Genomic DNA, 24706 nt, shown 5'->3' with positions numbered 1-24706 from the left:
TCGTCAATTCACTTTAGTGTGATTTTTAAGGAGAGAGCACCACTTCTCCATCCTCTCCTCCCTTTTCTAGAGTGCTGCTACGGGGACCCAAAATATAGGACCAATGGAGGGGACATGTGAGGTGTCCCCTCCCTATTGCATAATGAGTTGGCATGGCCAACTCATTATGTCCCCCCCCCCCCCCCCCCCTTTTTAAATTTTCTCTTCTCCAAGTTTTTGAACCCAAAAAGACTTGACTTGTTAAAGATGGAGGAGGTGATAGGGCGGTGGTCGGATCGAACGACCAAGTGTTGGGAAATTGGGCTAATGAGTCCCATCGCGAGGGAGGAAGGTTTGATGTTCACCGCCACCTTTATTAATTTATGGAAATGCAGAACAGTTTTCAGTCAAAATTGCAATCGTAGCTTACAACGTAAACGCAGTTAAATTGCAAACTGGGGAAATTAGTAACAAGGCAAGGAATATCTATTACAACACAGAAACCGCTAGAAATAGATAGAATTTCAAACGAACAATAGTTGGGTATGCAAAGCCACCCTAATAGTTCTTATGACTTTATTACCAGAGTTCTCAGAACAGTTTACATCCAATCGTGACAGTAAACTCACCCATAAAAAAAGTAAGGAAACTGGAGTACGATTGGAATTGCTTTATTATAGTCCAGAAGTTAGAAATTCAATCTCCTCCACTTCTAAAACTCAAATGTTCTAATGCAAATCGCTGCCTACTTGAACTGCACCAGACCTGGGATAGCTCTTCTCTTAACTCAAAAACTTACAAAGCCTTTGCAGACGCAACAACGTTCTCCACTGTCAAACCGAATTCCTTGTAAATCTTTCCAGCAGGAGCACTTGAACCAAACCTATCAATTCCGATAGCTTTTCCCTTCTTCCCTACATACTTCTCCCAACCCAATGTTGACCCCGCTTCAATAGAAACCCTAGCCTCAACACCGCTAGGGAGCACACTCTCTTTATACTCTTCCGACTGCTCCTCGAATAACTCCCAAGACACGAATGAAATGACCCGAACTTCCTTCCCCTCTTTCCTCAGTTCATCCGCAGCCTTGGCAGCAATCTCTAGCTCAGAACCCGTGGACATTAGAATGAGATCAGGCTTGTTTCCTGAAGAGTTATCTGAAATGATATATCCTCCCTTTTCTACTCCTTCAATTGAAGTTCCTGGAAGCTGAGGAAGCTTTTGCCTTGAGAGAGCAAGAACAGATGGCCTCTTCCTGTTGAGAACCGCAACCTTGTAAGCTCCTGCTGTTTCAGTACCATCAGCTGGCCTGAGCATCAAAATGTTGGGCATTGCTCGGAAGCTGACCAGGTGCTCGATGGGCTGGTGGGTGGGCCCATCTTCTCCTAGCCCAATTGAATCATGGGTCATCACATAAATAACTCCTGCCTCACTCAAGGCGGAGATCCTCATAGCAGCCCTCATGTAATCAGTGAAGACGAAGAAAGTAGCACAGTAGGGGATAAGACCAGGGCTATGGAGGGCAATGCCATTGCAAATGGCACCCATTCCGTGTTCTCTGACACCAAATCGGAGGTTCCTCTCTTCAGGTGTTTCCTTCTGGAAGTTTCCGAACATCTTGAGTAGTGTCATGTTGGATGATGCCAGGTCAGCACTGCCTCCAATAAATCCAGGGAGAACTGTAGCAAGTGCATTCAGGCATTGTTGTGATAGATTCCTGGTAGCATCAGCTGGGCTTTCAGGTGTGTAGGTCTGTAAGACATCACAAGATATTGTGTCAAATATTATTTGGATCGGTCTAAATTATTAACGAATAAAGGAGTAAACAACAATAAAGCTTGTTGTTACCGTGGTCAACTCAACAGGAAAGATGTCTAGACAAAAGGAGAGCAATAACAAACCTAAATGTAGACAGATATATAAAGAGAACAACACGCAAGGATTGACTGCGATTCAATATTATCTTGACCTATGTACGGGCGAAGTCAAAAAGAGGAATTCACTAATCAAATGAGGAGATCGCAACAAAAGAGATCACTCTCTAATCTCACTCAAGTTCGTTACTTACACATTGCTCTTTCGCACTCTTCATCACCATCTGAAACCTTCGTTCATAATGAATACATTTTAGCATGTAATGGAGTAACAGTAGAGCTAATTGGTCAGTGGAATGGTTCTCTAACCTAATTATACATAATGTAAGTATGAAAGAACGCAATTCAATTTTCAGTTTGCTTCATTTTCAGTTTGCTTCTTCAATATTCAAGTTATCTTAACAAAGCTTGTATCCTGTAATATTGCGGTCAGTTTTTCTAGGTCAAGTGGTTCATCAAATTGCTTAGAAATAGCTAATCCATAAAAAACTATGAAGTGGGGCTACTTATTAGAAAGTATGAGTCTGTCTGAAACCAAAATAATAATAATAATAATAATAATAATAAATAAAACATAGGGACTTGTCACCACTTTCCTATGCAACACTTCGAGATTGTGGATTAATAATGATCTTAGTTTCTATGCATGGTAAATCCTTCTGGCCTTGGTCAATAATCTGTTTCTCCATCTGTATGAAGACATCAGATTAGGCATTTCTTGAACCTTTTCTATGCTGTCACCAGCAATACCAATAACAACCAACCCCACCATCACCCCACAAATCCCAAAAAGGGAAAACAAAGAAGAAAAACCTTCTTCCTCCATCATCCTCTAGGTATAAAAATTCTCAAAGGACTACTTAACTATGTTAGCAATAGATATATATCCACACCATATTCCCATCAGAGGAACATGAACCTACTTCACAGTTGTTTTGTTTTTAGGACCACTTTACTCCTCATAAATATCCTCCCTGTTATCCTAGGATGGACAAGCACAATAGATACGGTTAGTATCCTAACATCTACCATCACAACAGTCTTTTCAGGTTAACATGATGATATTTTCCAGAAGGATTACCAGGTTCAAAGGTCGATGCAAATATTTTCCATAGTTTTCTATAAGCATTTCCAGAGTATTGGCAAATAACATGTATGCTTCAAAAAAAAATTATTCCAACTTGAATTATTGCTTAAATTGCTGAATTTGTAACCGTGAACACATAAATCTGATAGAGAAATATTCAGGTAGGGGGAGAAAAAGTTTAGGCATAGTCAAGCTGTTTACCGGAAGAGCCTTCTCCCATCCTGCAGGCAATTCTCCGGTGATGATTTTTTTCAGCTCTGCAGCCTCCTCCTTGTACTTCTTCTCATACTCAGCAAATTTGGCATTCCATTCCGTTTCAACGTCAGCACCCTCAGGTACATGGCGGCTCCAATGTCTAAGAAGAGTGAAACAATAAGTTCTCTAAAAAAAGATTGGCTAAACTGGCTGACTAAAAATAAAATCATTTCTCAATATTGCACACCTCTTCACTTCTTCAGGCACATGGAATGCCTCATGATCCCATCCAAGGTTCAGTCTGGTTGCATCAACTTCCTTAGCACCCAAAGCACTTCCATGCACGCTGTAAGAGTTCGCCTTGTTTGGTGATCCATAACCAATGGTGGTTGTTACCTACAAAAAGACAAACTCTTCTAGATTACACTCTAGCACTACAACTACAAGATTAAATACGAGGAAACAATGAAGAGAGTGTTATAAGAAAGAACCTTGATCAGTGTTGGCTTGTCCGTGACAGCCTTTGCCTCTTTGATTGCAGCACGGATCTCATCATAGCCAGTGTTTCCATTCTTGACCCAAATAGTATGCCACCCGAGAGCCTCGAATCGTGCAGTCACATCCTCAGTGAATGCAATTTCTGTATCTCCATCAATAGAGATGTGGTTGTCATCATAGAAAGCAATCAATTTACCTAGGCCCCAGTGTCCAGCAAGAGAACAAGCTTCATTTGAAACTCCCTCCATTTGACAACCATCCCCAAGTATACAATACCTGAAGTAGTGCATGAAAACGAATTCAACGGTAAGATTGGGGATTCTATGCAATGAATCATAATTATAAGTTGGAGCTAAAGAAGGTACATACGTATAATGGTCGATGACCTCGTTGTCTGGCTTGTTGAATCGGGCAGCCAAATGTTTCTCTGCAAGTGCCAGCCCTACAGCATTTGCAACACCCTGCCCCAGAGGACCTAGACCACAAAGTATAAATACAACAAGATGAGAAATTTCAACATTGCAAGATGAGCAATTTCAACATTGCAAGCTTTCTTAATCATTCGAGAAGCCTACCAGTAGTGACTTCAATCCCTGGTGTTTCAAAGTTCTCAGGGTGACCAGGAGTCCTGCTTCCCCACTGCCTGAAAGCCTTCAAATCCTCCTCCTGAAACCACACAAGTCATAACAATTTACTTAAAAGAAAGTTACAATTCCACCAGTGAAAGTAATTTTTGCGCAAGGATTACCCAGATCAGCACATCAATCTACGAGGCTTTAACACCATATGCCCTTTATAAACTTGAATAATAAACACCCCTACTCTATTTGCATATTTACCCTCCAAGTCTTGTTAATTTATCCCTGCATTCTTTAACACTAACTCTCAGTTAACACCGTCAATTTTAAAAGTGAGAACGGATAAATGACGATAATACTCTCTTCCAAAAAAATAAGGATTTTTTCACATATACCCTCTCCCCAAATCTGCACTTTGCTTATTTACATCTATGAATTTTGACGTTGTTAAAAGGAGAGGGGTGTAGAAATTCAATATGTGAATGTAGGAAGCAAATATGCAGATGCGGGGTCAATCTGCAAATAGAATAAATTTGATGGGAATATATGCCAAAAAAACCCAACAAAATATTGGTCACTCTTTCTAATGAATAAAGGAGGTGTTCGTTCGCATGAAAGTGAAATTGGAAGTGTATAAATGACATACTTTCAACACTTCAGATATTAGTTTTATTGAACATGTATGTGAAACTAAAATACGAAAAGGTCAATGTGGGATTTAATGCATATTTAACTTCCCCTAAAAAAGTGTCGAAGTCATCATGAAAATGAAAAGTTGGGGCATCTTGATTAAATAATTTACTTACTAACAACCATTGGAAGTACGGTATAATTTTAATAAATAGATAAAATGATATTACATCATTTATTTTTCTAGTTTCAACAAAAATTTGCAACAAAAGGAAAAAAAAATGCAGTTCCCTATTTATAAGGATGCACTTTCACACTAGTGAATAAAGTGAATTACATTTTCACCTCACTTTAGGTTGGTGAACGTCACTTTCTAGAAATCAACTTATAAAATTAACAACTTCGAATCCTCTATTGTAAGCTAGATCTATCCTAACTCTCTAATCCATCACCCCAAAAAAAAACTACAATTTCAACGCCCAATTAAGATCCAAATCTACAAAAGATTTGAAGTGGATCAAACAAACAAACAAAGAATCATACCTTGACGCTGTCGTATCCAGCAAGATGAAGCAGAGCATAATGAAGCATGCATCCATGGCCAGCTGAGAGCACGAACCGATCGCGATTGAACCAGTAAGGGTTCTTAGGGTTGTACCTCATGATCTCGTCGAACAATACGTGGCCAATCGGCGCGCAGCCCATCGGCAGGCCCGGGTGGCCCGAGTTCGCCTTCTCCACCGCGTCACCGCCCAGCGAACCGGATGCGCGTTGACGGACTTCGATAACGGCCTCGACGTGCGCCGCCGACACTGCTCCACCGCCGCCGCACCTTGATGCCCACGCGGGCGACTGAGATCCCTCCTCCTCTGGTAGTTTCATGCGAGGGTCTCAGGCCGGTGGGCCGAAGCGACAGTTGGTCGGGCTTTGTTGGGCCGCGGCCCGAGATGGCCGGGATGATGAGGGCTTTGGAGGCGGCCATGGAGGAGGAGGTGGCGGCCATTTTTCTGGTTTTTTTTTTTCGGGGAAAAGATGGAGATTTTAGAGGGAGGAAGGTTAACTAGCTCGATACGATCAAGGGTCTTTTTTGTTAATTTATTAGTTCTCTCGGGGGGTGTTGTTGGTTGGTTTTTCCGCCTTTGAAGAGGTGGGCCCGGGTGAGTTAGGTGGCTGTTTGTGCCCATCTCGGGCTGGTATTTTTTCGAGGGGCAGGAAAGCTTTTGGAAAGAACAAGGAGCTGAGTTTGGTGGGTTGTTAGACATTGACTAAATTTCAAATTTATTTGATTAATACTAAATTAGTCAATTAACTATTACACTGTGCTGGCCCACCACCGAGGGCGTAGGTGGTCAGGGAAAAAACCGATAAATTCTATCAAAAACCCTCATCCGTTCGATCTCATCGGTCTAACCTTGAGTCTGAGAATGAAAAGGTGAGATCGTTTCTTACGTAAGCGAGCCACCACCACCGTCTAGTTTTAAACGCCAATTTATCTCTCATAAGGCATCTCCAACCCAGACTCATTTTGGTGCAAACAGTGCTTTTTGTTGTACTGTTCCTTCTCCAATCCAGCCCCATTTTCTGCTCCATTTTGGTGCAAATAAACAGTGCTGCACCAAATATGGCGTCGCACTGTTCATCCGCCCCATTACTGTTTATTTTTTTTAATTTTTTAAATGTTTGTTTTTACCTCTCAATTAATATAAAAATAGATAAAAGAGAATAAAGTGAGAATATACTGAGAATATTTTTTTTTGGTGCAAAAAATGGTGCAATGGGTTGGAGATGTATTACTGTTTGATGTGATTTTTGCACCATTTTGATGCAATGGGTTGAAGATGGTCTAAGAGGCTTTTTTTTTTTTTTTTGTGACAGAAGAGGTTCGTATACGTTCGAAAGACTCTCTCTCTCATTCCGGTTATCCGTATTCTTTGACAGAGGAGGGTGGACTGTTGAAGAGGAGTTCCGTACGTGCTCGAAAGACTCGCGCATTTATTTTTAAGGGATTGAACTGGGAAGCCATTAGATTGGTATAGAAGAAAAGATGATGTAACGTTGAATATATACAAATTTCAAGAGTGGGGCTTCCCTCATCTAAAGCCACACCAAACATATACGCGAACAAATTCAAGGGCAACGAATCAAACGTATGCAGATGTTCATAGTTTACGGCTAGGCCCAAAGATACTCGGATCGTTGTTGTTCGCTATATCTGCTTGAATGCACGGAACCATCCAGACAGAACAATTTCAGGAAAGAAGTCACTTAACGAAACAAAAAAAAAATCGATAGTATAAGAGAATATTATTGCCATGATTATCTTCTTATATTGATACAACACGAGTGAATCCTGATTCAGTACATCTCATTCCAGGAACTTAAGTTCATAAATACATCTTATCAGCAAAGTACTCTGGATGATTCTGCTGACTCAAAAAATAGCCTACGATAATATAAGACCTGCCACGGAAGAGAGAAAGAGAGATCTGAATTCTGTTGCAAAAGGGAGGGGGAAAAAATATGTGAATAAGCAAATGCACTTTTCCAACTTACAGTTCAGAAGTAAGATCAGCTAGCATTTACAGAGCTATACTTGTTGCTCAATAGATCCATGGACGATAGATGTGAGCGATGGATGTACACGGGCTCTTCTCAAGGAGCGCGCTTCACTTTTACCCTGCGAGTATTCCTCACCCAGAGGCCATCTCGGCCTCAAATCATACTGTATCATCATGAAATACAATTGTCCAAATTGAGCAGAGCCGATCAGAATGTAAATTTGCAAGTTAATTTGTAGTTCATGTCGTATAGTTGCTCCTAGGCATAAATGCCCACAAGGATCACTCCCTTCTAAAAGAACATATACCAAAACAATAAGAATGCAATTATCAAAACTAAAAAATGCTGAAGAAGAACCCATCACAAGTCCTTGTTAGGCCATCATAAAGCAACAGCCAAACATAACTCATGTACTTCCTGAATCCATAATCCAATAACAGTATTCTCCTTTATATCAGTTTGTATGCTTGGAACAAACTCCGTTGTCAGGCCTTACTTTATCGTAGAAAGCATAGCCAAATTTTCGCTTTTATTTACCATGATGACATACCAAAATCACTGTTATTATTGACAGTAAGTGAAAATACACCAATAGTTAGAGCACTGATAGGGAATGAATAAGCACACAAGCATTGCTTAGTCATAATAAGATAAACATTGGTGATTATACTCATCGCAGCGATATTATCAGTCTATTAGTTGGCATGCAACCCGAAAAACATGGAAAAAAGGATTTGGTGTACAACAATCAATTCTAAAATACTAATGAATAAATATTTTTTTTTAAACCCAGAAAGATGGCAAAAAAGATATATAAAGGAAAGCATCTAAAGTTATACATAAACAACGCCCATACAAACCATAAAATCTTCGGGCTCATTGGCTGGTGGTGGAGGGTCATATCTTCCGACTAGAAAGTTCTCAATTCCAGTCCAAGCAACCATGACACCTATTAAAATAACATTCACAATAATTAACTTGTTTTAAAATGAGAAGCCTAATTGCCTGATCATGCCTGAAGCAAATCACAAATCCTTGGCACCATCAGTGACTCGTGAACTATTCAACCACCATGAAGAAATGTATTTTTTCCAATAGTAAAAATCTTATAAAAAAAAGAAGCATTGTAGGAGAAAAGGCTTAGACTCCAAGACATACACGTATCACCAGAAGTTAACGGTCCATAAACGCTCAGACTTGGAAACTGAGTATGTTCATATAGATGTTTTTACAGCTATTATACACTTCAACAGAGGTACATATTCCTTGGATAATGAGGTGTGAGTTCAGACACAAACCACAAAAATAAGTAAACCAAAAGTAGGGTGGAAAAAAATGTTTCATTGTATAGCAACATGCTCTGAATCAGAACTGAAAAGCATATTGTCTATTTTTAGTAAATATGAATCTATTACGAGCAGAGTGTTTCCAAGATATTAACAGAGGCAGTTGTAATGAAAGCATATCATCTAGAACTGAAGACCATGCATAAAGAAGATGTTTAAGGTTTCTTCCATAGAAAAGGAAATAACTAACACAGCGCCTCGACACTATTCGAAGTCATAGATTCAAGTCATAAATTCAGACTGACTGCACAGTACATTACCTGGATCACAACATTTGGATTAATGTCGCATGACTTACAACTGAAATTTTCTGATATTATGCATCTGACTACAGGAGACTGGTTGAGAAAGAAGTTTTCTATGAAAGATCACAGAGAAAAATCACATGTTTGTAGTTTCTGCGATTAGCCTATTACCATATTCTTGCCCCATCAGTATTTCCTCTATCCCAAACAACTAAAATAAGTTAGCAGCATATTTGCATTACCAGGAACTATAACATTAAATTTTAGTAGTTTGGCAATAAACAGCTTATTCAAATGATCAGCTACCATACAACCAAGAATTTTAGCAATACTATACAAGGTCATATCTTATAGTTATAACCAAATAGTCTCTTTGCTTAGTGGTATCCAGATGTTTAAGTTTTCTTAGTGGTAAAAGAGTACGCAGCTCAGTATTCCTGTTTATAAACACAATCTGTGGATGTCTCGTACCATTGTCAGTGCAAAGGCTTGGAGGAGGACATACGAGGCGCAGACCAGTCTTCTTTACAATATGATGGAGACGACTTCTAACATATTGATTTGAAGCAACACCTCCTGAAACTACCTAAAACTTACATGAAAATAACAACTTAAATGTTGAACATAGGTCACAAGGAAAGGAGTCTGACAGACAAAGGAAACATGAGATTCACATTACCAAGCATTTAATTGCAGGATCAATCTTCAATGCCCATTCAATTGCTCGTTCACACCTATCCTCCAAATGAAGTACGGCTACTCGCTGCAGAAACAGTCAAATGCATGAGGAAAATCTTGCTTTGCCTTGTGGCTTGTGCACAAGGATTGCAAATTTTCACTTAAAATTGACTATGTTGTTAAAGGTATTTGGTTACAGAATTAGATGCCCCGTGAATAACTTTCAGTGAGTGCACACGTGCGCGCTTGTTCACTGTTCATTACTATGTTTCTTTATTTTGATATATCAAGGATCTTCTGGACATACTATCTTTTCTTCAATACAGTAAGTAATACCTTTCTTTTTTCTTTCCTAGTTAATTAAGATACTTGTCTTTTTTATACATCTCTTATTTTTCTGACAACAGCTGGTGCCTCTGTTATTTCTCTGCTGAAAAGCATATCCACCCTCTTTCTTGCATGTATGATTATACATTTCCACTGCTGTTCTGTAAGACCATTGGCAGGCTTTCCCCCCTTATTCTTTAGTCCAATTGCACAGGCATTTAAGTAAACCAGCACCAATGTCTTACCTGAAAGGAGGCAGCAATATCTGCTCGCACCCTTCTGTCATGACTACTTTCAGAAGAAAGAGAACTCTTGTCTGTAAATCTGCAGCAGACATTCACATGCAATTATATGAAAAAGACTTGGGAATTAATAACTGAGGGAAATTTTTCCAGTGGACACGGTCCACTGCTGCCATGGTGGACCAAAAAGGGGAAGGTCCCTTGGATTAGCACACCAACCCCTGGACCCCATTTATCCAAGGGCTATCCTCTCTTGGCACACCACATGTCCATTGGATCGCGTCCACCAGAGAAGAGAGGAATTAATATGTACATGACAATAAAGTGGAATATTATGTTTAAACATAAGTTTAGTTAAAAATACAAATTATTCATGGCCTTTAGATTCGATAATAATTCTTCTTGAGTAATCAGTAAGAAAAACACATTGGTAAGTAATATTTGAACTTTTAAGTTCAAACTTTACGACGTACTAAATGCATTTTCGGCAAATTTTATCACTATTTTCCCTCTGTCAGAATATATACAATACTTAGAAGCTTCCGTCAATGAAGGCATTACTCCAACAACAGTTAAAAGCTTCTGATCTTCCATCTGCTCATTACTTAACAATTTGACAAGCTCAAGGTTAAATGAAACGGTTATTTTCTGATTGAAAATCATGCACCCCATGGTGTGCTGTAGAAAGAACACCACTCTTGCAGAAACATTAAACACAATTAAGGTCAACACAAGCATCTGAGCACATATGACCGGAAGCACCCACAGCAGGTGTGTGCACGCGCGCAAAAATGCGCACATGTGAGAAATGGAGACAGATTCCATATTTCTTATTGCCATATTATAGTGAATATTCCAGATACATTAAGATGACGATAGTTAGATTAGCATAAGCAAATATGTAATACATGACATGAAAGCATTTTATGTAAATATAGAATGGTACTTACATATTTCTAGACTCTATAGCCAGTCTAACTTGGGTCTTCAGACCAGCATATGAGAAATTACAATCCTTGTGTTGCCTCATTGGAATCTACATTGCAGAAGATACATATTAAACTTGATAGAAGCATCAAGAAGATCAAAAACTTAACACCTAACGGGAACTGCAAAGACAATGAAAAAAAAGCAACGGAGATAATGAATTAACTTTTCCTGTCAATTACAGTCATTTAAAATCTCCTTCAGAAAACTTACTTTAAATTTAACAGAATTTTCATCACCTTCCCGAGCAAGCTCCTCAAGAGCTGGGCCACCACCTCTCCCCATATCAAGGCCAAGCCATCTAGCTGTCTTATCATATGCCTCACCAATAGCATCATCTATTGTTGTTCCCAGCTGAACATAATGACCAAGGTCACGAGCAAGAATCAGGAGATTATGTCCACCTGCGTAAGAATAGCATATGAGATTCCAATTTTTGGTTCATCTTACAGCTGAACATAAGAAATAACCTATGAAATGAAAGTGAGTGAGGGAGGGAGGGAGCAACAATCCCCTGTGTATTCAGATAAGTTTACATACAACCCACAAACAAAGCATATCATATAGAGGCATTTGGTCCATCAAATCGAAAGCATGACTTAGAATTTTGACAACATTTTCTTGTTATGTTTCATAGTCCTTTAGATGTAAGTGTCCAGGAGGTGCATGCGAAAATTGATAAGTAGGGTGCATGTACTTCCACTATGCTGAAAGAATAAATATTAGCATGCAAAAGATCACTACTGATATGCATACACAGACATACATTTATACATGAATACATACATATATATACACTGAATAAAATGGAAAAACTAGGTAATACTGAATAAAATGGAAAAACTAGATAATACCGGAAAAATGCTACAGGACCCCAAAAGTAAAATGGATGTTCCATGTAATTCTCAGTGCTCTTTTTTCTTAGCAAAATTGTGCTTTTTCTACAATCTCTGTGTTAAACTTATATAATATAAAATGAAGATAGACATCTTACCTGAAATAAGAAGAGCCAAGAATGGAAATTGCAGGTCCTTGTCCATCAGCCTATATAAAGAAACAAGCATAACAAGGAAGGAAAATAAACACAACATAAAATAAAATAAAGAAGTACAAGCTAAATTAAAAGTTACAAAAGTCATATTACACAGTCCGTTGCCTTTCCCTTGATGTACTTAGTTATGAAGGACCTTCATTCTATTCTTGAACTCCGTCCAATATTGTGTTTTCTGAGGACTTTCATTCTATTCTTGACCTTCATTCTTGTACTTAATTATGGTGGACCTTCATTCTATTCTTGAACTCAAAAAACACAACATAGATGGAGATGCAGAAACCAGGCAAACTATGAGGGTGTTTGGCAAGGCTTATTTTTTTAAGCTTAATAAGTGCTAGCTTTTAGTGGCTTTTGGCTTTTATAATAAAAATATTATAACAATTATTTGGGTACTATAGTAATTTGTTTGGTCAAACCTAACTTATTTAGGTGAGCTTATAGGTTAGTTTTTCAAAAGCTAAGATATACCAGCTTTTTAAAATGTGACTTATAAGCTAACTTATTTTATATCATCATATCATACTCTCTTTAAAAGCACGAGTTCGGAAAAATCTTTTGGTAGACAAAAATGCCCTTAAATTTCAAATTAATCTATTAAGTAAGAGGAAGTTGATAAATTGATGAATTTTTATTGGATATACATAGTATGAAGATAAGAATATAGTTTAAATTGAAATGCAAACCTAAATGAAATTATTAAATGCTAAATTTACAAATGTATACAAGATGAATGGCGTATATGCAAAAACTAAACAAATTAGTGAGGCAAATAATATTCGCCCCAGAATCGAACCCCAGAACAACGCAGACCTATAAATATACATAATGTGGACGGGGTATTTGCAAAATCCACTAAACAAATTAAAGAGACAAAATCGTTCTGAAAATTATTAAAAAAAATTAAAACAAACAGCTACGATATGAGGACACAACGTGGCGATCTCTCACCAACTAAAATTCAAGTTGTTCACGGTACTGCATAATTAGTTTTAAAGTTTAATTATACTATTATTATTTAAATAGAACTCTATTTATAATTGTTATCATCTCACATGTAACATCACATACCAATGTTTATAAGCTAAAAAACTACAACAATTTCCGTAGCACTTTCATCTCTTCTACATATTTTTCGTAGCACTTTCATCTCTTCTACATATATTTGTCTTTGTTATTTTCTTCTTATTAGATTAGATTAGATTATTTTAAAGCAATTAATTATATTGTATATTTAATTTTTTTATATCAAGAAATATCAATAATTTTCACAGTACTTTCATCTATTTTCTTCTTATTAGATTAGATTAAATTATTTTAAAGCAAGTAATTATATTATATGTTTGATCTTTTTTTCAGATCAGAAATTATAATAATTTTCATAGCACTTTCATCTCCTTCAATAAATATGTGCCTTTGTTATTTTCTTCTTATTATATTACATTAGATTAATGAAGAAAACCACACAAACAAAAATCATATTAATAATCCACACGCACCCACTGTTTTCAAAACCACCATTCTCCATCTCCATCTATTATATATCCATTTACCAATTTAAGCTTTTAGAGTTTCCCCTCACCAACTACGCCATTGATCAACCCTTATTTTTCTTTTATGTTTAAATTGTATAACATTCATTGCGATGAGGACTCACATGGGTCCACTGCTTGCCTTGAACGTACAACAAAAAAATAATGTACTAAGCCTTGTAGTTAATTAATAATGAGATCCCATCATTATAAACAAACTAAGTAAAGATTCACCTATCTTCTACTGCAAACTTGTTAGTTGTTTATTCCCGGCCCCAAAAATTTTTCAAAATAATCATCTATTTCATAATTTTTTTTAAAAAAGTTTAAATAAAATTTATGGCAAATGTAACAATCCATGTTTACAGATTTTAACTTAAAATAGCTTTGATATTTAACCATGTGCATTGCACGTGCACCAGGACTAGTTTTACCAAATATGTAGAAATTAAAAAGTTAGCTTAAAAGCTAGTTTGACCAAAAAATAAGCCGCCCCAAACACCCTTTATATCTAGTGGAAGAAGTATCCCTAGTGATGAATTGCTACATAAATGGAGAAAAGGCATAACAGAAAATTTTCCCCAATCATCATTTGCCCATTGCCATCAAAATGAGGTTGACCATAAAGCGTGCCATGAAGAACTAACCAAAATTCTACATTGGTTGTCAACATGACTGCAGCCCTCTATGATTTGGTTTTTTTTTAAGGTAACTATAGCAACTGAGAGCTTTGTCGTGCCCCTAGAATGCCAGTAGGGAGAACACCTAGCTTCTTTGTAGCCTGAGCTCATAATATCAATAAGCCCTTTAGAGTCCCTAATACACTCAAAAAAGCCTAGATAGTGAAGGAATATAGTAAGAATTTGCCATATGGAATTTCATTTAGCTATTCACAAAAAGGCCATGCTATCATATTTCCATGTGAGTGAATTTTGGTGGTTGGATTTAGCCTTTTAAGACAACATTACGTGAAGTACGTGGAGCTTGAATTCAACATGTCAGAATTTTAATAACATAATGGCATCTACCAAGGGCTATGTAAAAGATTCTTTTTCATTCTCTCCAATTTTCAGGGGCATTGTCTGGAACATCAAATTCAAGCAAAATACCTAGCACAGAAGGACATGAAGGTATGACCCAATAATCAGATACGTCGCTTCAACTCTCTTACCTGGCTACAAGAGCATGAGCTTCCATATGATGGACTCCGATGATGGGCAAATTGAATGTCCCAGCTACTCTTCGAGCTTTCTGGACACCAACTACAATAGATCTAGGAGCAAAAGATCAGTACATGGATTGATAAAATAAAGCTGAAAGGCAATACTTAAAATATGAGGAAGATTCCAACTACTTATAATCTAGATCCGACAAATTTTTTTTTTTTTACTTCTTCAGTCTCCATATAAATTCAAGATAGATAGCAGAACCAATGAAAAAATATACATTTATCTGATGAAATCTGCAATACAATTAGAAATAAATGTAGATATCTATCAATTAATTAGATACATACATATGAAATTTCTAATAAGGAAGAAAATAATCTTCCTGAATCCTAAAAATGCTCTAAATATTTTCATTGATGGACTTTCAAAATTTTCTCAAGCATATTATTTGATTTTGTAAGTGATATGATATTGTGACTTCATAGGGAATGTATACAAAAGAGTAACATACAGTATGAGTTACATGACTGAAATGATACTGAAAGGAAATATATTCGAAATGCCCAGGAAACAGGCAGATGCTAACAGGACATTATCTCCACAATGAACAACTAATCTTATTTCCTAATTAACAAGAGAAGCTAAATTCTTTGTTATAAGAAATGAGAGACTGAAGTTGGTTTCGAACTTAGACGTCCCCTTTGTGTATATTCAAACAAAGGCACGTTGTTATGATCGATACCATGAAGTGACCATCAAAGATCCATTTCAATAACTGGCAGCAGCTTACTGAATTCCCTCTTTGCTATGAGCTCAAGATACCAAGAAATGGAAAATAAGGAATACAAGAAGTAGTAGTTGGGTAACAAAGTTCCACATATGCTAATCATAAGTACAAAGTGCTGTTAATTTTTGTGATTTGCGAACAAAATGTACGGGCGATTAGCTGTGTAAAAGGGTAAGTACCATAAATAATCCCCATCAGTGGTATATGACAGAAATATGTATTGGCAGTGTCAATGCAAGTACTTAACCCCAATCAAACTTCTCAGTTGAATCCATTATGATGTTCATTTTCCATCTTGTGATTACAACAGTTGCAACTTCTGGGAAATAGAAAAAAAATAGGGAAGACTTATAAGAATAGTTGCAATAACAGCAATAGGACATAGCATACTTACCCCGCAAACAAAGGCTTAGACCTGGACCGATAGTAGTTGCAATAACAGCAATAGGACATAGCATACTTACCCCGCAAACAAAGGCTTAGACCTGGACCGATAGTAACTGCAACAGCAGAAAGATCATTTTGCATACTTACCCCGCAAACAAAGGCTTAGACCTGGACCGATAGTAACTGCAACAGCAGAAAGATCATTTTCTGACAAATTTGCATTTTCTACTGCTTGTTGAACAACCTGCAAAGTAAATCAGAAGTCATATGCTTATAGCATTTAAACACTAGCACAAAAGGTAGAAGAAGGGGGTAGTCAATCAAATGTCATGCCTGATCAATAACAAGCGAGTGTGCTTCTTCAGCCATTTTAGGAGCAACACCTCCATAGCGCGAAAGCAATTCTGCCTTGACCAGATGAAAGCACAAAGATAAATAAAAATAAACATAGAAGTTTGACAGTCAAAGAGATTGACAAATTTACCAGCTGAGCTGAATTACAAAATCAGATAAGAATATACTGTATTGGTAATACAAGAAAAAGTGTACTCAGCAAAACCAAATCAAATAACTCTAAGAACATACATGACATGATCCATTATACCGGTACCTATCCTCATATCAATTAAATGGCTAAAGAGAAACTTTAATTTCAGAATGTAACTGATTGAATGCGTTTCGAGAATTCGGAGGATAATTATATAGTTAGAGATTCAAGGAGTATGGTTCAATTTCCATTATTTATGAGTATGGTTCAATTTCCATTATTTATTTTTTCTTATTGCAATATTTTCCTTCACCGGCTTCATATTTCCCAAGGGAAGCCCTAGCAGCAGCCACTCTGCCACAGACTATGAGATTTTATAATGTGCAAATCTAGAAAGATCTAATAACAACAAGAAGATTCTTAAACGCAAAGAATAGAATAGAGTTATATAAGCAACATTTTCCTAGCCAAAGAGAGAAATTTTTCTAATTTCAAGAGATCAATGTTGGAGATGAAGTGGTGATGAAGGATAGCATTCTTTTAATTCTAAATACTTCTTCAAGTCAAAAAAAAAAAAATTAATTGAAAGTTCAGGATAAAAGACCAAAACTTACTTGAGAAGAAACAACTTGGCTGAGGACTTCTCCATTTCCTCTAACCTAAAATAAGCCCAAAAATTAAATTAAATTAAATTTAAAAAAAAAAGCAAAAACAGAGAGGAAAGAAAAGCGAGAAGAATCACTTACAACCGCTGCGGCTGTATCGTCGCAGCTCGTCTCGATCCCGAGAACGACGAGATCGTCTCGATTCAGCGCCGTAGAAGTGTGAGCACCAGCAGCGAAATTTGAAGGCGATAGAGATCTGAGAGGGTAATTTTGAAGAATAGAGGACGGATGGCGGCGTGGGAGAGCGAAGGACGAAGAAACGAGGGGTTTGGATTTAGTGAGATGGAAGAGATTCGTGAGAAGAGGGGAGCGGGAGAGCGAGAGGGGCGAGGAGACGAAAAAGGCCGCCATTTTCCCACCGATTCGTGGGAGAGAAAGAGATGAGGGCGAGGTCTCTCGGCTATTTTTCAGCGCAAAGCCGCAGAAAGCGGGTTGAGCTAGCCGTGAACCGGGGAGTGGCGGAACGGGACCAAAATTGGCGAGGCCCATATGTTCGGGTGTAAGTAGCATTCTAAATGATTCCTATTTTAAAACCGAGCAAAAAACTACTCTAAAGTATTTGAGTGAATGTTCTAAGTTAAGAAACATCCCGACATTGTTAGCTTTTCTTTATGTATTCAAAAATATCACATAGGTATTAAAGTGAATCTTTTAGAATTTTTAGGGTATTTAAATGAGGTCGTACACAAACTAAAGTAGGCAACATTGGATAAACAAGATGGCACGAACGTACAATACCGAATAGACAAGAGGATGCCAACGCACAATATTTTAAAAGTTTGGAGCATTTATGCGCAACACTTTAATGCATTGGGATTTTTTTTTTCTCCGTTTTAAAATAAGGAACACTTAAGTGCAAGATTAGTGAAACTTTAGAGCATTATAGTGCAATCTAGCCATGTATTTGTGGGTCTATATTTATAACTTCACATGTGGAAATTATGCATTAGTCATTTTGAAATTGACTACAAAAATATTTTTTATTTGTTCCCAAAAAAAAGTATTTAATAATTAATCTGATGCTTAATATATGATAACTGTGATGATGCTTATAAATATTCATAATAAATTAAGCAATTATTGTTATAATGTGAGAGCCTTTGTATGCTATAGACCTTTTACTGGTTGACACCTGCAACTTATGTAAATGTGAATTTTAATAATTAAAATGAGCTATCACTTTCAATGACTTCACCGGAGCACCCCACTGGTGGTTAGATACGTCCATATTCAATGGAAGTAGTTTATATGTAAACGTAAAAAGCCTTGAGTTTAAAGATTTTTTATGGAATGCTCTAAATATAAAATTCATACATGTGTTTTTTTTTATAATTTACAACTATTTTGTTTTTGAGTTTGTTTGTGATATTGCCATGTACACGGAAGAGAACATACTCAACATGGCTGCAATGGTATTAGAGGAAATATACCCTATTCAAAAGTTCTGCAATGAGCAAATAATACCAAAGGTAGTTCTCGCTAAAAACCATGATCTATTACCATATTGTAAATGCAATCGAACTGTACAGTAAGAAAGATAAATTCTACTCTTAAACTGTAGTTACAACTCAAACTTCTGCACACAACAAAGCAGAATATCTGCAGAGAAGAAACTAACCCCCCCCCCCCCCCCCTCCCCCCCCCCCTCCCCCCCCCCCCCTACATTTCCTCAAGACCCAGAAGCAACACCCTCTTCACAATGAGATTAATACCCCGGACCCACAGCTCCAAACTAAAACCGCTACTTGCTTCAAAATGGACCTCCCTCCCTGCCACAGTCTTGACATGGAAAATCACTGACTTGCCCTCCTCATCAACACTCCTGTTCTTTAGAAAGGCCGAGCTCGGTCCGGATACTGCCTCCTTACAAACTACATTCCTCCGCCTTGTTTTCCCCCATGTCAAAACCCCAGATTTCTGCATCTTAACAGTTTTCAAGTGAGGATTGCCTCTCCCCTCTCGAGTGTGCTTACAAATCTCCTCACCATCAAGCACGTGCAGTCGAGCCAAGTAATCAAGTAACAAACCCTCGGTTACTTTATTAGACCGATCACTTTTCCTTGCCAAGGACAAAGCTGTCTCATTTCGGTCATTGACGAGCCTACACTCTGCTCCACCTTGTACCAGTAGGATTTTACACACGTCAGAATGGCCTTCAGTGGCTGCAAGCATAAGTGGTGAATAACCATCCTCGTCAAAAGAATCTACGATAAATCCCATTTTTAGCAGCTGAATGATTGAGGAACTGTCTCCTCTACGAGCAGCATAATGCAGCGCTCTGAATGGTTCGTGATCGGTCAATATATAAGCCAAGACAGCACCAAGCAAGATCTGCTCAAAAGAATCTTTTGTAGCAGTTGGGCCTTTTTGCTGGAAAATGGACATTAAACTCTTGCCATCAGAGGTTGCTACTGTGATGTCAGCTCCTGCCATAACCAGTAGCCTGAAAGCCTCAACGTGGCCAGCCTCTGCTGCGACCATAACCGGTGTCAATCCTGATCCATCAAACTTATTTATGTTTTCAGTAGACGAATGCAGAATCATCTGTAATGATTCAGCTTTGCCGCTTGCAGCAACAAAGTGTAACGGAGAGAAGACAGACAAATCAGTTGAACAAATGCTTGACCCTGAAGCTAAAACCTGAGAGAAAATGTCAATGATGGAAGATGAAAACGCGCTTCTCTTTGCCAATTGAATAGGACTATCACCCAAATTGCTGAGTAGACCCAAGTCACCTCCAGCTACGAGTAATTCTTGGAAGCAGTCTCCATGATCGAATCTTGCGGATATCATTAAAGGAGTCTCTCCAGTAGAAGTCCTTACATTGACGTCACACCCATGAGAGATTAATTGCTTCAGAATGTCGATGCTTCCAAGTCTAGCAGCAAGATGGATAGGACGGGATTCATTTCCACTTTTAGTTAGCAACGGGAAGTTTGAATTTGCACCGGAATCTAGAAGAAATTGTACTGCTTTGGGATTCTGACACAGAATGGCATGACAGAGAAGAGTTCTACCAAGATACAGGTCCTCAAGCAAAGATGGCTTGTGTTGAAGCAACAAGTTGAGAATTTCACCGCTTGCTTCATAGAATTCAACTGCACACCATGCAAAATTATAAGGCTCACCAAGGCAAGCACCAACTCTCAGCTCCTCACCAGATATTGGATCCCAAGACCAAGCACCCACCCGAACATGGCAATCGCTCCTAGCACCAGCCTGTACGAAACTGCACTTAGTGCAATATCACAAATAATGTTGTTGCCTGTTGGTTATATTTATTGCTGAAAAGAACTTTGTGTAAGAGTTTATTACAGTAAAAGATCAAAAATTTTGTAGCGCATTGGATGCTTAAATGCACTGAAACCACTATTATGTGTACATACTTAAGAACACATTCACTATTCAAGAAGTGAAAAAAAAAAAGCAAATCATGAGATATATCTGATTCTCAGATAACCAGAGAACAACAAAGATTATGGAGATGATATGGAGTAGTTTAACAAAGAAAAGTGAACGGAAAATTTCTTCATTCCCAATAAGGAATGCATATGTTGCACGAATTTGTCAAAATGCACAGTTCTTAACTTTTGAGGCATGCACAGCTCGTAAGTACGGGCAGACAACAGAACAAAGTTTGTCCATTGAATATTGAGTGCTGCTGTTTGATAGTTTTCACATACACTAACTCATATGTAGATCTTATATTCCTTTTACTACATTAGCTTTCTCTGTGCAGAAATGTTTTGAAGTTTATTCAACACATACTATCTTAGTATGATAAGAGATACTGTGGTGATAGTGTAAAAGAACTTAGTCAACAGGAATGCTGAAAATCACCTCTAGTAAATATTTCACAACAGAAACTTGTCTGCTGATAATTGCCGCTATCAGGGGCATGCAATCCACATTTGCATGCAAAGTAGGCTTCAGTGACCGCAGGAGAACTCTGTCCATGCTATTTATGTCTACTCCATTCTGAAAAATGAGAAATCCACTATTGTCAATAGCAATCATCATCAGTAAAACTGAGATAGTAAGGTGCGTGATGTAAATGTTACAGACATTCAAATCGAAAAAGGACGAGAAAAATGAAACTGTGAGTTTGTTGTACCTTAATGAGTGCGGTGACCACATCAACAAAGCCCCTGCTGCTTGCAGTCACAAGAGCATGTGCTGCAGCATCAGGCCTTGGCATATCGGAGCATATTAAGAGTTCCACAGCTTCAGCCTCATTATAAATGCTAGCCTCCAGTAAGGCATCTTCACAGGCTGCCTGAGAAGCACCAGCTTTCAGAAGCATGCCTAGAATAATGCAATGACCTTCTCGTGCAGCAGCAGTTGTTGCATAACCGCGAAAGAATTCCTGGTTAACATCAGCTCCAGCCGACTGCCAGTGAGGTGGGAAAGAACGATTAAGAGAAGGAAAATTGTTTTGAAATTTAGATATTTATGTCATGAGGAATTTTCAAGTTTTTAAATTTCATAAACATTCAAATTTAGAAACGTTGGGAAAATTAGGCATACAATTGGCAGAAGGAAACAAATATTGTCATGACAACACTGTGCAGGGTATGGACTCCTATGTCTTTGCAGTTTAAATGAAACAACATGAGGAAAGTAACTGATGCACTTAGGAGTTCCAAACAACTTGTAGGTTTCAGCATGGAGTAGTTTTTTTAAGAGAACATCAAAACCCATTGCCTATTTTATTTATAGAAAGATAAAAACTAATCTTCTTGTCCAGTTTTCTATTTGCAGTTATCACTAATTTCGAAACTGTCATCTTGGGTAGAGAACCCAGTGTGTTAAGCCTCCTAATGCAACTGGGACAGAAAAATAGTTTCAAACCATGAAGAACTGTTATCATAGTTTGTATTAAGTAGACTGTACCGAATCAGAAATGAGGTGAATGCAAACGGGAAAAAACTGGAAAAGGAAATCTCCCATTTTTCCTATTTTATATAGAATGGACATCGTAGTTTCTATTAATTATAATTTCTTATTCCCAATTTCAGGTACAAATAAATTTTAATGCTTACGCTAATTACTGATAAGACATGGAAATCTCACTACCATTGCTCAAAAAGGAGCTTTTACATAGCGAAGAAAAAGATGAGTATGGAAATGGAGAAAATGGAAATCTCATTCTTGGAGATGATTGTTGTGATGGATTAATCATGGATGAAAGACTAATGTTAGATTGGCTTACTTTGTAGCTGCGGGAGGATTATGAATGTGGTTTAGAAATGTATAAGATTCAAAAAATAATTGTGTGTTGTTAACATTTCTATTAAAGACTTCACGAGTCAGTGGACTAGGTCTTGGTCCAGATGTTTGGTACTGGTAGAGTTTGTTGTTGCCAGTCTGGATTCACTACAATCTTGATTGCAGAGAATGCCTACAATTAGTTAAGTGTGCTAATACTATTGGCTTATCTCAGTGATTCCCACAATTAAAAGTATTTTTATATTTTATTTAGATAATTAATATCATTCATGGGGTCCACTGAGTAGGAATATTTGATTGGTGAGTTGTAGAGATTCTCTACATTCAAGGATGTAGAGGATTTCTACCCTGTTGTCTCACCCCAGCTGATCCAGAGTCCATTGTAACTTGAGGATCATGTTATTATGGTGTGCCTAATACATGAGAAAGTGATCGACTGATAGGCTACTGCTGACACTGGCAATTTTTGTAACATTACTGGTACAAAATGTTGCAATTAGCGTGCTAAATTTCAAACCTTGCAGTCAACTTCTTACTTTCCAATTTCTATCAATTTACTGCAAGATAGTGCAGTTTAAGATCACGTCAGTCAACCCCATTAATGTGCACTGTATTCAATTACCAAACAAAAAATGCAGCTAACTTATTTGTACTATAACAGTTTAACAATTTTTCGAATCTAGACTTGTTCATCATGCATAGGTGTGAGAGATCAATACGCCTATTCAGAACTCTAGACTTGTAGAAACAACTAATATGGATGGCATGTCATATGACGCTCTGATGGTAACACATTCACTTCATGTGTCAGTTGAGTTCACAGTTGCAAAAACTCAAGTCCTAAGACAATATCTTGCCCGTAACTGATCATTGTACATACATACCTTGTTTGTAATAGTTATCTAACTATTTCATGACACCAAAAGGGTTTGAAGCAGATGCTAGCCTGTCATTCTGCAATTCAATACTTCATAATTTCAGCTGTGATCAGGTTGCCCTTAGCTCAACTAAACAGCTAAGCATTCAATTCAAGAAGGGCAGTCGAGCATCATAAGAGTAGATAAATGATGGTGTATAATGAAAATGAAATCTTTAGTCACTTCGCAAACACAAGTTGAACTAGATGGTTATGGGCATCAATATAATAAGGGGAAACACCAGTCAGTATCATCTTATGGAGCTACTCCTTCAAATTTTATTAAAAATGTAAACTCATGTCCAAGTGCTAATGCACTTTACGTGGTCCCCATGAAAGTCAACATGAAACAAGACTCTCAACCATCCAACTTTAGTTTCTCAGTGGGGAAGCGGGACTCATACACAACTCAAAATAAAAGAACCAGAACATAAAATCAAATTACTATATAGAAACCATAAGGAACGGCTTATGAATTAAGGACTAAGAAAACAAAGGAATATTTAGACAAGAGAAAATTCATGTTGATTTTGCGCCTTTTCATGATCATGTACAAAATTAAATAGTAACAGGTAAATTTTCCTACAGGAGAAAATTCCAAATGATTTCATCTGAAAAACAATTTTAGCACATAAGCACTCAAAACCTAAAAACCCTATAAAACCAATACAATTCTTGAACAAAATCTCATAGAACCTAAGTAAACTATATAATGAAAGATTCAAAATATTCTTCATCCAATCCACAACATCACATCAAAAACAATACAACCCAAAACGCAACAAAAAATGGAGAAATTTTTACCACTAATCTCCGCACGACATCAGCTCGCCCCGAATGCGCAGCAGCAAACAGGGCCGAAACCTCGGTCCGAAACTCATCGTACCCGATCCGAACCTCATCGGGCATCTCCTCTCTCAGCACCGTCTCCGTGCACTTCACTCTCAAGTTCACCGCCCCCGACGTAGTTCACATCAGCCCGCATCTCGCCATCGCCGTCGCCTCTCAAAAGCTTCCGCGTCTACGTGGACGCCACGTCAACCTCTCAGCGCCGCCTCCACCAAACCTCTGCGACAGCCTCGTCCACGTGGCGCACCACCGATGCCCTCGCCATTCTCAGAGATCTGCTGGAATCCTATGATGAGAGCTAATAAAGAAATGGTTGAGTTTTATATTGGTTGAGATCCTTCCGTGATCTTGGATCGCAGCGTTGTTCTGCTTGCTCTGCTGAGATTCGAGCTGATTAGCTCTTTATTTT

The 24706-nt window shown here is 37.8% G+C and overlaps 4 protein-coding genes across 4 annotated transcripts; all 4 read right to left on the bottom strand.

Annotated features, from left to right (window-relative positions):
* LOC109837094 (transketolase, chloroplastic) lies at positions 465-5616 on the bottom strand. Its single transcript, XM_020405181.1, has 7 exons — positions 5385-5616; positions 4209-4299; positions 4003-4108; positions 3627-3909; positions 3383-3531; positions 3142-3295; positions 465-1731 (listed from the first exon to the last, which is right to left on the bottom strand). Exons 1-7 carry the CDS (start codon positions 5544-5546, stop codon positions 775-777), a joined length of 1902 nt encoding a protein of 633 aa, XP_020260770.1. The 5' UTR covers positions 5547-5616; the 3' UTR covers positions 465-774.
* LOC109837095 (probable tRNA N6-adenosine threonylcarbamoyltransferase, mitochondrial) lies at positions 7123-17792 on the bottom strand. The gene is made up of 14 exons (XM_020405182.1): positions 17385-17792; positions 17253-17297; positions 16485-16559; positions 16299-16395; positions 14980-15070; positions 12220-12269; positions 11439-11629; positions 11189-11274; positions 10242-10320; positions 9671-9754; positions 9463-9577; positions 8261-8349; positions 7395-7563; positions 7123-7301 (listed from the first exon to the last, which is right to left on the bottom strand). Exons 1-13 carry the CDS (start codon positions 17790-17792, stop codon positions 7429-7431), a joined length of 1545 nt encoding a protein of 514 aa, XP_020260771.1. The 3' UTR covers positions 7123-7301; positions 7395-7428.
* On the bottom strand, positions 18963-20500 carry LOC109838445 (ankyrin-3-like). Its single transcript, XM_020406892.1, has 2 exons — positions 20482-20500; positions 18963-20401 (listed from the first exon to the last, which is right to left on the bottom strand). Exons 1-2 carry the CDS (start codon positions 20498-20500, stop codon positions 18963-18965), a joined length of 1458 nt encoding a protein of 485 aa, XP_020262481.1.
* On the bottom strand, positions 20464-24451 carry LOC109837096 (ankyrin repeat domain-containing protein 29-like). Its single transcript, XM_020405183.1, has 4 exons — positions 24253-24451; positions 21418-21693; positions 21144-21281; positions 20464-20532 (listed from the first exon to the last, which is right to left on the bottom strand). Exons 1-4 carry the CDS (start codon positions 24355-24357, stop codon positions 20512-20514), a joined length of 540 nt encoding a protein of 179 aa, XP_020260772.1. The 5' UTR covers positions 24358-24451; the 3' UTR covers positions 20464-20511.

This window comes from Asparagus officinalis, chromosome 4 (genome assembly GCF_001876935.1).
Source record: "Asparagus officinalis chromosome 4, Aspof.V1, whole genome shotgun sequence".
Classification (NCBI taxonomy): Eukaryota; Viridiplantae; Streptophyta; class Magnoliopsida; order Asparagales; family Asparagaceae; genus Asparagus; species Asparagus officinalis.
Note: the sequence above shows the minus strand (reverse complement) of the source record. Positions and strands in the feature narration are given on the sequence as shown.

What these genes read in the sequence shown, in the direction of transcription:
- LOC109837095 (XM_020405182.1), bottom strand. Translation starts at nt 17,792, where the DNA reads ATGGGCCTCGCCAATTTTGGTCCCGTTCCGCCACTCCCCGGTTCACGG. An exon ending in GCCAAGTTGTTTCTTCTCAA is followed by an intron (nt 16,560 to 17,252) that starts GTAAGTTTTGGT and finishes CATCTGGTCAAG; the next exon opens with GCAGAATTGCTTTCGCGCTA. An exon ending in TCTAAGCCTTTGTTTGCGGG is followed by an intron (nt 15,071 to 16,298) that starts GTAAGTATGCAA and finishes GATCTATTGTAG; the next exon opens with TTGGTGTCCAGAAAGCTCGA.
- LOC109837094 (XM_020405181.1), bottom strand. Translation starts at nt 5,546, where the DNA reads ATGGGCTGCGCGCCGATTGGCCACGTATTGTTCGACGAGATCATGAGG. An exon ending in GTGCCTGAAGAAGTGAAGAG is followed by an intron (nt 3,296 to 3,382) that starts GTGTGCAATATT and finishes CACTCTTCTTAG; the next exon opens with ACATTGGAGCCGCCATGTAC. An exon ending in GATGGGAGAAGGCTCTTCCG is followed by an intron (nt 1,732 to 3,141) that starts GTAAACAGCTTG and finishes GATGTCTTACAG; the next exon opens with ACCTACACACCTGAAAGCCC.
- LOC109837096 (XM_020405183.1), bottom strand. Translation starts at nt 24,357, where the DNA reads ATGCCCGATGAGGTTCGGATCGGGTACGATGAGTTTCGGACCGAGGTT. An exon ending in TGGTCACCGCACTCATTAAG is followed by an intron (nt 21,282 to 21,417) that starts GTACAACAAACT and finishes CTCATTTTTCAG; the next exon opens with AATGGAGTAGACATAAATAG. An exon ending in TTGTGAAATATTTACTAGAG is followed by an intron (nt 20,533 to 21,143) that starts GTGATTTTCAGC and finishes CACTAAGTGCAG; the next exon opens with TTTCGTACAGGCTGGTGCTA.